We start from the raw sequence: 11,404 nt of genomic DNA on the forward strand, positions 1-11,404 counted from the left end.
TTCTTACAGCCTCGCCCAAAACAAAAGTCCCCAAATTATTTTATTGCTGTAAACAGAGATCAATTAATGTCCCTGGGCGCCCAACCAGTCCCCCTGGAGGTGGCTGCATCCTCGCAGGCAGTCTTCTATCCAGGCCCTACCTACAACAGGAGGCGCCACCACCTCACCTCCCCGATGCTCGACGCTCGGCCAGCCGGAATTCGCGGTGTGAGTCCAAAAAGGCATGTCAGGAGGGGCCGCTCCTCGTCTGGCGGGAAGGGAAGCTTCCGGGATAGGGACGGAGAGGGACCCCGACATGACTCCCTGGCTTTGCCGCGTACGGTGGTTCCCTACTTCTGGGTGTAGCAGTAGGTCCCATAGGCCGCCTGCTGCGGGCTGGGGAAGCCGAAGCTGCGCACCCCCGGATCCGGGAGACCGCCGCAGCGGGGCCGCGGAGTAGTTATAGGGAAACGCACGCTGCCATCCGCCAACCAGCCGCCGTCGCATTGGTCCAGTCCCGAGAACTTCCAGGCGGCGTAGAGGTGCCCAACCTTGGCCACTACTGCACCGCGTCGCCCGCACGCCGCGTGGGCTTCAGACAGAGTCAGCCGTCCGGGAACGAAGAACACGTGGCCTGGAGACAGGAGCCGGTTAACGACCGTCCGAGAGCAGAGTGGGGTAGATTCAGACTCCCAGGGAGCGGAGTCAAGAACCGGCAGTAGAGGAGCCGTACTGAGCTCAAAGTGGGAGGAGTGGGAGAATCCAGACAGTTGAGAGCAAACGGGGATGCTGGAGGCGGGTTAGCGCCTGCGTGAACCGGGTCATGTAGGGGGCGGGGCCTTGAAATGAGACTCCAGGAGATCGCAGTCTATCTGAAAGCCACTTTTCCCCGCCCCCATTCTCCAAACCCCGCCCACGTCCCCCTGCCCCAGTTCCGCTCGCCCCGCCCCCCTGACTCGCTACCTCCGCCCACAGCCCCAGCTCAAGCCCCCGCCCCTCTTTCAACCCCTCACCCGCCAGCGCCGAGGAGAAACAGAAGGCGTCGTAGTGGTCGCGCTTCCAGTCGCGGGGCCCGTAGCTGCGGATCCCAGGCCGGCCCCGGCCGCCGCACGGAGTACGTGCCGTAAGCACCGGGTAGCGCACGGAGCCGTCGAGCAGCCAGCCGGCGTTACACCAGTCCAGACCCTCGGTCCACGCTGGTGGGAGATGTAGGGGTGGAGAGTGAGAATTAGAGGTATCACTGGCCAGCAGTGTCGGATTACCAGATAAAAAAGGTAAACACGGGTTTGCTTGTGTCTATTTACTAATCTGTAGTGAACGATTTCACATTTTTTCACTATATCAAAGATTCTGCTTCTAGGTATGGCTGGCATTTGTCTCTGTCTCAAACCCACAGCACCTTCCTGCAGAATCAAAGCTGCTTTTCAAATTTACAATCCCTGACAGGGAAGGAGTGCACAGTAAGCAAGGTAAGCACAGGTTTATTGTGCTTATTTACTGATTTGTAGTGAACCGTTTCACGTTTTTCCCATGTGAAACGGTTCACTACAGCTTAGTAAATAAATCCAAGTAAACCTGTGCTTTCCTTGCTTATTGGGTAATCCGCCCCTGCAGGGAGAAGCCAGACCCCAACTTGCCGCACCCCTCATTGGGGGGCCCACTGGGGGCCTGGGAGGTGCTGGCGTTCGGCCACTCACCCTGGTACAGCTGTGCGTAAGTGGCCAGGCGGCCGTCCTGCTCCTCGCACGCCTGTTTGGCCTCGTAGTAATTGAACTGGTAGCGACCCCGGCTGGGTTGGTACGGAAACACCACACCTGGGAGGTAGGGGAGAGCCTGGGGAGGGGGCAGCTACCAGACGCGCGGGGACCCCCAGACGGGGCGGGGCAGTGCTGGGGGAGGAGCCCTGGGAGACCCGAGGCAAGGCGGCCGGATCCTCTCACCCTAGGAGCTGGTGGGAATGAAAGAGCCTCACCCTCCAGGCGCAGAGTCAGTGCCACACTCTCGTCTTCGATGCCGTTGATGAGCTCGCAGCGGTACCGGCCCTCGTCCTCCAGGCGCACGCCCGCAATGACAAGGGAGGCGTCTAGCCGGTGCCCCCTCCGCATCCTCGCACGGCCCCCCAAGGGCCCATAGCCCCGGGCGTGGAGCCCGTTGGTGATGAGAATCAGCGTTTCCCGAAGCTCCCCGGGCTCCACCTTGCTCCAGCGCACCTTATAGCTGGGAGGCGGGGCACCCAGGACGCAGGGTAGCGTGGCCGTGGCCCCACGACGAGAGTGAATGACCTCGTGGATGGGGGGCAGGAGGTAGTGGGGGCCAGGGTGGGGCGCTGAGCAGAGGGAGCCACAGTGGCAGGAACCCCCTGATCCCCACCACCCCTAGTGCCCGTTCCAGACCCTGCCCTTCAAATGCGGTCCCCCGGGCTCCCTCTAATCCTGTCCTCCACTGCCTGCTCTGCGATGGCTCTCACTCCCTAGGTACTCTCAACAGCTGCCTTTTCCACTTTCACCAGCCCTGGAGCCTCTCCCCCCCCCCCAAAAAAAAAATATTCCCCAGGTTCTGGGTTGGGCTGGGGGCTTACCTGAGTGACCCAGGGCTTTATGGAAGATGGTGAAGGTCCAAAGGAGAAGAAAGCTGCAGAATGCAGGGAAGGTGAGTCGGCCTGGCATGGTGGGGACTCAGCCCTGTCTGCAGGATACAAAGAGTAGCATTCCTTAGGACTGAGGGAAAAGGGGCAGGATTGGGGATAAACTCCCACCAGGGATTCCTCAGAGGGGGCAGTCCAGCTCTAGCTCTGCCATGTGGGCAGAGAAAGGGGCTGATTTTGGTGGCAAATGGAAGAAGGGAGAGGGGTAGTAACAAAATCCCCTCCCAGGCCTCCTGGACCAGGCTCTCCTCTGTCAGAGGCTATCTTTAGCATTTCTTCTTTCTAACTAATCCCCCTCACATCACAACTGCTGCTTCTCAAGTTTTGCCATCTCCAGTCTCGACCCTCTCTCAACACCCAGTCTCCATGCTGAAGCCAGAGTGCATGTGTGATCATGTCACTTTCCTACTTAAAACAGTGGCTCCCCATTGTCCTGAGAAGGAAGTCCATCTGCTAACCAAGACTTCCAAGGCTTTCTGTGATCTAGCTTCTTCTCACCCCTCCAGCCTCACTCTCCCACACTCCTATGCTGAAGCACTTTGGCCCTCTGCTCTGTGCTCCAGATGTGCTGGATTTCCAGCAGTTCCCAAAACAGTTCAAGTTTGCCCTGATCTCCTTTCCATAGCCATCAGGTTGGGCCTTGCTTCCTCCCGGAATTCGTTCCTCAGCCCCAGTTCTCCACACTGTGTGCATGTGATCTACTTGTCTATTTTCCCTATTGGGAGCTCTGGTGGTGTAGTGCCTAAGGTATTCGATTACTAACCAGAAGGCTGGCGGTTCAAACCCACCAGCCACTCCTGGGAAGGAAGACTGGGCAATCTACTTCTGTAGAGATACTGCCTCAGAAACCCAAGGAGGGTTCCCTATTGGGCAGAACTGGAGACCCCCCTCCCCCTTAGAAGTACTTTTATTAACAGTTAAATTTAGAGTGTGAATTTGAAAGTAATACATATGTATTTCTTGTTAAAGTACAATTTATATTTTTCTTAATTCAAACTGGCTTTCCCAAGTATAAAATATATCCATGACATTTTCCAGTAATGAGGAAACACTATTTTAAATGCAATGATCTATTTTGGTAATTCACTTTTCCCATTCATTATTGTATCTACTCTTTATCAACTTGCCCTTCCCTTTTTTTCATTGGACTGGAGACCTCTTGACTTAATTTTTTTTCATTTTCTGTATCTGGTTCCTCTACTACCTAATTACATAGCTTTGAACAAATTACTTCTCTCTGCTTCAGTGTCTTCATTAGTAAAATGTGGGCAATAATAGTGCACCTGCCTCACTGGGTAGTTGTGAAGATTAGATATATTGATAGGTATAAAATGCTTAAAATAGTGCTTGATACATAGTAAGTGTGATGTGTGTGTTAGCTCCCAGCATAGTTTCTGAAACACCATTGAAGCCGGGTTGATTCCAACTCATAGCACCCCTATAGGAGAAAATAGAACTGCCTCAGAGTTTCCAAGGCTATAAATGTTTATAGAAGCAGACTGTCACATCTTTCTCCCACAGAGCAGCTGGTGGTCTCAAACTGCTGACCTTTCAGTTAAAAGCCAAGTGTTTAACCACTCTCCCACTAGGACCCCTTTTCTGGAACTCAGTAGGTGTTGAATAAACTTGTTCATGTTAATGAATGAACTCACATTGAGGACTTACGAGAAAGAAAGAAGGAGGTTGGGGAGAAGGAGGAAACTCAATGAAGATGACTGAGAAATCTAGGGACCAGAGTTCTGTCTTTCAGCAAATGAAAGCCAAAGATGGGCTTGCAGTAGGAGTAATGGAGGTTAGGCACAGAGAGAACTTCCCAATGGTTAAAAGTGAAAGTATCTGGAACAGGGACATGAGCAAGAAAACTTCTTCTTTATAGTCTAAACTAAAACCCACTGCCATTGAGTTGATTTTGACTCATAGTGACCCTTTAGGACAGAGTAAAACTGCCCAGTAGGATTTCCAAGGCTGTAAATCTTTATACATGCAGACTACCTTCTCTTTCTCCTGCAGAGTAGCTGGTGGATTCAAACCACTGACCTTTTGGTTATCAGCTGAATGTTTTAACCACCGTACCACCAGAGCTCCTTCCTTTACAGTACAGCCTAGTAGATAAAAGTGATCATGGGAAATGGGAAATTGATTCAGAGACCAAAAATAATGATAGCTAGTATTAAGATGTATTTAAAGTTTAATGTGCCTGATACTGCTCTAAGCACTGTACACTTATATCCATCTATCTACACACACGTACACATATGTATACTGTTATATGTATATGCATATGTTTATATATTGCTCCCAGCGATCCTGTGAGGTAGCAACTATTATGAATCCCATTTTATAAAAGGTACACAAATTTTAAGATACTTGAATGAAGTCACACACTAGTAAGAAGAAAGGATTTGATGGAATTTGAATCCGGAGCCGACAGTGAGTCTCAAGCTTTTAATCACTGCCCAATATTTCTGTATTTCTAAGCAGGTTGCACACATCTCAGAAAGTTAAACATAGAATTACTATATGACCTAACAATTTTAGGTATATGCCCAAATGACTTGAAAGCAAAGACTTAAACAGATACTTATACAACAACATTCATTGAAGCATTATCCACAATAGCTAAAACGTGGAAACAACTCAAGTGCCCATTAACAGATAAATGGACAAATAAAATATGGTATATACATACAATGGAATATTATTAGTCATAAAGAAAAATGAAGTTCTGATACATGTAACATGGATGAACCTTGAAAATGTTATGCTGGGTTATGCTGGGTGGAATAAGACCTAAAGGACAAATATTATATCAACCCACCTGTATGACATATCTAGAGTAGGCAAATGCATAGAGACATACGTTTATTAGTGGTTACCAGGGGCCAGGGGAGGAGGGTAGTTATCATTCAAGGAGTACTCAGTTTCTATTTGGGATGATGAAAAACCTTTGGTAATAGATAGTGGTGATGATTGCCCAAAATGGTCAAATAGTTATTGTCACTAATTATAGTGACACTATAATTAGTATCACTAAATTATATCATTTAAAAATGGTTACAATGGCAAATCTTTTGTTATCTGTGTTTTATCACACACACACAATCAAATGCACACATCGTCTTCATACCCCTTAAAGAAAATGAGAATGCCAACAGCTTCATTGCCTACCTGTTAGAAGTTGGTCTCTTCACAGAGATGGAGAGAGCAATGATTAGCAGCTTTGGGTCCTGCTTGAGGATGAAGTTCCAGGTGAAGGTGTAGCCTGGGCTCCTGGGAGATCCAAGTACTTTAAAGTCCCAGGACTTGAAGATTTAATCAATGTGGCTTTCTCTCTTCACTTTTGAGGAAAGGCTTCTGCTATGAGCTCAAGGAAACAGCCAAAGAGCCAAGAACTAGCTACCATCACTGCCCCGCCCCCATCACTCCACTAAGCTAGGCTAAGTGGTGCCCGGACCTCTAGCCTAGCACTGTATATATGGAGCTCACAGTCACAAGATCAGGAGAAGATGCTGGGTTTGGGATAGTGGGTGTGCACCTACAAAAGGGATAGAGTGATAACCTAGAAGAGTGCAGAAAGTAGGGGGCCGCATTGCTTCTGAGATGTCCTTGCATCAGAGAAGGGGTGGATTGATTGGTAGGCAGGAGGGTATTGGATCTGTGAGTGAGGGCATGAACTACGAATGAAGCTCAAGGCTCCACATGTCAAGCTCCAGCTGCCTCCATACTTCCATGTGGGTGTCATCCAAGCAGTGCCTCATACCCCAGTCCCCTCCCTCCCCCAAAGTCCTCACCTCTGGCCTCAGGTGCCTGAGTGCTCATTGCCTATGCGAAGAGGCTCTCAAGGTGGGAACCAGAGTTCCAGGACCTCCAGCTGCTTCAAGAAACTTGACCCTTTCTGCGCATTCCCCTGTCTGTCTGTCTGTCCTTTCCTTCTCTGTCCCCACCCTATAGGAAGAACAATTTCCCATTGTCTCTGTCTTCCCCCCTATTGTTGAATAACAGGGCCTCTTTCTTCATCCCATGGGTAATGGCAGCAAAATGCCAACAGCTGGGGATGTGGGATGCAGGACCGGCTGGCACACACCACCGGAAAAAGGGCCTGGGTGGGGGCGGGCTCAGAACAGGAATTAGAACTCCAAGAAGAAGAGAAAGAGATGAGGGGGAGAGAATGGGTGGTGAGAAGATTGGAATGAGGTCCCCCAGCACAAGTTACAAGGCTTTGATTTTGTCTGAGGCCAGGGGAGTAAGCGGCTGCTACTTCTATAGGAGAGATGGAAATAAACAGCAAGGAAGATTTGTCTATCCCTGGGAAAGAACCTGGGAATTTCTGAGGATGGAGGGGCTTTGGAAAGCTCTCTTTAGCCCAGACAGATAATCTTAGTTGAAAGTTCTCAAGAGAAGGGAGATTCTTAACATCCCTGGGTTGAAATTCACTCTCTCTAATTAGGTAGTTCTTTCTGAAGTCTGAACTGCTGCTGGAGTTTAACCCTTTTTTAAACTTTTTTTTTTTTTAGGTATAATTTATGCACAGTAGAATGCACAGGTCTTAAGTCTACAACTTGATGAGTTTTTCATGTGTACATACCATGTGACTACCCCCTAAGATGAAGATACAGAACATTTCCAACAACCCAGAATAAGCCCATATCTTTTTGCCATTAAATGCAGAAGGAGCACTCTTCTGTAAAGTCATCTAGAAACTTCTAGAGTTTCAAACTGCCTCTGCCTTTTTTCTCTTTGTGGAACAACCCCATATCTAGTAGCTTTGTGGGATTAGAATCATACACTATCAGAACTGGAGGGAACCTCAGACACTTTTTCATTTACCAGATGAAGAAGAGCAGACGGAGAGGAAGGTGACTTGCCTGAGATCGCACAGAATGCAGTTGTTGAGTCAAGCCTAGAACTTTCTGTGTTCTTCACTAATTCCTCTTTAGCTCTTCTCTGTCCCTCTCCAAGTCAGAGGAACCCAAGATCTCCACTTGGTCTATGTCTAATAATAGGGAGTCCATCCCAGCTCTCCTCTTTAGGGATCCAATACACTAGCTTTTCCCTGTCCACTCCATCCCTGATTCTAGGCCCTTCCCTCTGCCTCCCAGACTGTCTCTCTCATGAGAGAAGACAAATGGTCCCCTGTCTTCTCGGACAGGACACCCTGATCCAGTGCATCTGATTGGCTTCAGCCCAATCAAAACAAACAGCCTCCTAGCAGAGCAAGGGGGAGAGTATAAATGGCTCCCAAGCCTGGGTCATTGCCTCCAAGTCCAGGCTTATTCCTTACCACGCCTTTCTCCCTAAATCACTTCTAAACTGTGCTTTACAAGTCTCTGGTGTATAAATCCTAGAGAGACTGAGTTTGGCAGGGAAGAATACCTAGAACTGTTTGATATATGCAAAAAGAACCCATTGAAGATAAAATGAGAAAAGAACAGACAGGAGTAAATACACAGTGAATAACCAAACTGTTTAGTTCGCTCAAGGTCACTTTCATTCTGTTTCCTCTAAGATACTGAAAAATAAGAATGGGGGAAAACTGCTCAGGTTTGAGTTGACATCTTGGCACTGACCTAGCATCTTCTGAGGAGAGGCCTTTGCTGCTCCTGCTACCTACTGACCAGACAGGCGGGGTGGGGGTGCGGGTGGGGATAGTGTAGGAACATAGAGCTCTGGCACCTCTTTCTCTGACACCCCAGACTCAGGTTCCACACCTCTGCTAGATTCAGTTGAACAGTTTTCTTGACCTCTCATGTAACAGGTTGAACAGTGTCCTCCCAGAATTCATCATCCCCTGGAACTTCAGAATATGACCTTCTTTGGAAAAAGGATCTTTGTAGATGTAATCAAGCTAAGATGAACTCATACTGGGTTAGGGCGGGCCTGAATCCAATAACTGGTGTCTTTATAAAAAGAGGGAAATTTGGACAGACAGGCACACAGGGAAAAGGCCATGTGAAGGCAGAGGCAGAGATTGCAGTGATGCACCCACAAGCCAAGGAATGCCAGCAACCACCAGAAGCTAGAAGGGGCAATGAAGGGTTCCTCCCCTAGAGCCTCTGGAGAGAGTGGGACCTTGCCAACACCTTGATTTAGGACTTCTGGCCTCTAAAACTGAGAGAACAAATTTTTTTTGTTGTTGTTGTTTTAAGCTGCCCAGTTTGTAGTACTTTGCTGCAATAGACCCGGGAAACTAATCGACCTATGGCAAGCATAGTCCCAGTTTTACTATCGGGACTGTTACAGGAAGAATTAGCAAGATGGCATTTTAGGGAGGATTTTAGGCAAGACCCACATGTGATTGCTAGGACTTTCCCCTCTGTTCTGATTACCTAGTACCACTCTGGGAGCTCTGGGAGCATAGTGCCTAAGGCAGTTGACTGCTAACGAAAAGGCTGGCAGTTCAAACCCACCAGCCACTCCTCGGAAGGAAGATAGGGCAATCTACTTCCGTAGTGATACTCCCTCAGAAACCCAAGGAGGGGTTGCTATGAATCGGGTCTGACTCGACGGCACATAACAACAACAACAGCACCACTCTGACAAGAATATACCACAAATGGGATGGCCTTAACAAACAGGAGTTTATTCTTACAATTTGGAGGCTTTAAGTCCAAGTTCAAAGTGCTGGGCTCTAGGGGCTGGGTGAAAGCCCCTCAACCTTGGGGTCCAGCTCTGCCTCCTGCTCCCAGCCCACTGGAGCTGGAGGCGTTTCTTCACTCAGACAGCTGTTGGCTGCTGAGGCTGAGAAGCCCAAAGTTGACAAGTAAAAAGGCACAGTCCCGATGTTACCAAACCACACAGCAGGCCATTAACTTAAGTCCATTATAAGTCCCAAGGTCGGCAGAGCATAGCAGGCTGCTGAGCAATGACACAGCTATGTACAGGGTCCAAGCATACCACAGGCTAGATACCATTCCCAAGGCTTCTCCTTATAGACAGGAAGCAGACCACATCCCAAAGGCAGCTACTCAGCTGCTTGTGGTAGATCCCACCATGGAGTTGATTGCCAGTCTCATCATGAGGAATAACTACCACCAGCTGCCCACCCACTCAACCAGGCCCAGCCAAGTTTACACACAAACATAACCACCACAACCTCCTTTGAATAAAATTCATATTCACACACAGCTACTTCATTACCTCCACTGCCTCCCTCCACTGAGTGCTCTGCAGATGCTGAATCAGAGATTTACTCTCCTCCCTCTTTTCATTTCCATCTTTCTCCTCCTCCTTGGGAACCCCTAGGTCACTTCTTTCTGGTTCAGGCTCAGGCCTCTTGTGGGACTAGGTCCTGGCTTCATTGTAGGATGATATGGGGAATGATCCTGAGAGATTCGGTCTTGAGGAAAGACCAGCATCAGATTACTCAATAAGCAAAGTAAGCACAGGCTTGCTTGTGCTTACTTACTAATCTGTAGTGAACAATTTCACATTTTTTTTTTCCACCACATCAAAGATTCTTCAAGTGTAGCTGGTATCTGTGTCTCTCAAGCCACAGCACCTTCCTATAGCATCAAAGCCTCTTTAAGTGTACAGAGCTCTTGTGGTGTAGCAGGTAATACATTTGATTGCTAATCAGAAGGTCAGCAGTTCAAATCCACAAACTATGCTGTGGGAAGAAGATAAGGCAGTCTACTTCTATAAAGATTTACAGCCTTGGAAACCCAATGGTGGTCACTATGAGTCGGAATCAATTCACTGGCAGTGGGTTTAGTTTTTTCTTTTTTTTTTTTTTTTTGACATGGACGGAATACCCAGTAAGCAAGGTAAGCACAGGCTTACTTGTGCTTACTTACTAATCTGTAGTGAATAGTTTTATGTAGTTTTCACCACATCTAGGAAAGACATATTTTCCACTCAGGAGGCCTCACTGCACCCTGAACAACAGCCTTTGTACTGGAAACAGAGTCAAGGGTGGGAAGGAAGGGGGAAGTAGGGTCCATGCCCCTGAGGTGGGAAGGGTTGCCAATCTGAAGGGAGCATGAGGCCACATGAGCTAATGGGAGGAACACTGGACCATGAATCAGAAATCCTGTTCTAGCCAGATGCTAACTTCATGAGACTCTATGACAACCTCCTGGAGCTTCAGTCTCTGGTTATTAAACAGTCACCATAGCCACTCCTTAGAAGGAAGGTTGGGCAATCTACTTCCATAGTGATACCGCCTCGGAAACCCAAGGAGGGGTTGCTATGGGTCGGGTCTGACTCGATGGCACATAAAACAACAACAACATAGTACTCAGCAGGTTACCATGAGGTAAAAGGAACAGCATTCTCAAAGTAAAAGCACTGCTATGAATTAGGTTCATTGTCATATGGTTCAAAATGGAAAAGATCAGAGAAGGAGAGAATAAGATGGGAAGAAGCACTGGTTAGAGTCACCCATCTTCTCACTAGCCACACCCTACAAGAGAACAGACAGGGCCCATTGTGCGGCTGGGGTCACCTTTATAGTGAAAGTCACCAGTGAAGTATCCAAATCTGAGTATTTCCTGAAAGTATGAAGCAGCAGGAGAGGAGAAGAAGGAAGAGAAGGAGGAAAGGAGAATGATAAAAAATGATAGAGAGACAAAGAGATCTTTCTCTTATTCTGTGTTTCCATGTCTATGGAGTCCCTGGGTAGCACAAATGGTTAAGTGTTCAACTCCTGGCCCAGAAGTTGGCGGTTTGAATCTACCCAGAGGTGCCTGGAAAGAAAGGCTGGTGATCTGCTTCATAAAGGTCACAGTATTAAAAACCCTATGGAACACCTCTGAGACTATGGCCCTTAGACACCCTTCAAGC

General features: G+C 48.3%; 1 protein-coding gene across 1 annotated transcript; it reads right to left on the minus strand.

Annotated features, from left to right (window-relative positions):
- Window positions 1–329: 329 nt before the first annotated feature.
- Window positions 330–2,645, minus strand: HAPLN2 (hyaluronan and proteoglycan link protein 2). Its single transcript, XM_007948429.1, has 5 exons — window positions 2,558–2,645; window positions 1,952–2,305; window positions 1,677–1,793; window positions 993–1,175; window positions 330–613 (listed from the first exon to the last, which is right to left on the minus strand). The coding sequence occupies exons 1-5, from the start codon at window positions 2,643–2,645 to the stop codon at window positions 330–332; spliced, it is 1,026 nt and encodes a 341-aa protein (XP_007946620.1).
- Between the last annotated feature and the right edge of the window lie 8,759 nt (window positions 2,646–11,404).

The sequence above is a fragment of the Orycteropus afer genome, unplaced genomic scaffold, assembly GCF_000298275.1.
Source record: "Orycteropus afer afer isolate SDZICR_OR568_19922 unplaced genomic scaffold, OryAfe1.0 scaffold00217, whole genome shotgun sequence".
NCBI classification, from domain to species: domain Eukaryota; kingdom Metazoa; phylum Chordata; class Mammalia; order Tubulidentata; family Orycteropodidae; genus Orycteropus; species Orycteropus afer.

Coding starts and splice junctions, on each gene's coding strand:
- HAPLN2 (XM_007948429.1), bottom strand. CDS start 2,645: ATGCCAGGCCGACTCACCTTCCCTGCATTCTGCAGCTTTCTTCTCCTT. Junction 2,306..2,557: donor TAAAGCCCTGGGTCACTCAG/GTAAGCCCCCAG, acceptor CCCTCTGCTCAG/CGCCCCACCCTGGCCCCCAC. Junction 614..992: donor TTTCTCCTCGGCGCTGGCGG/GTGAGGGGTTGA, acceptor TCCTGTCTCCAG/GCCACGTGTTCTTCGTTCCC.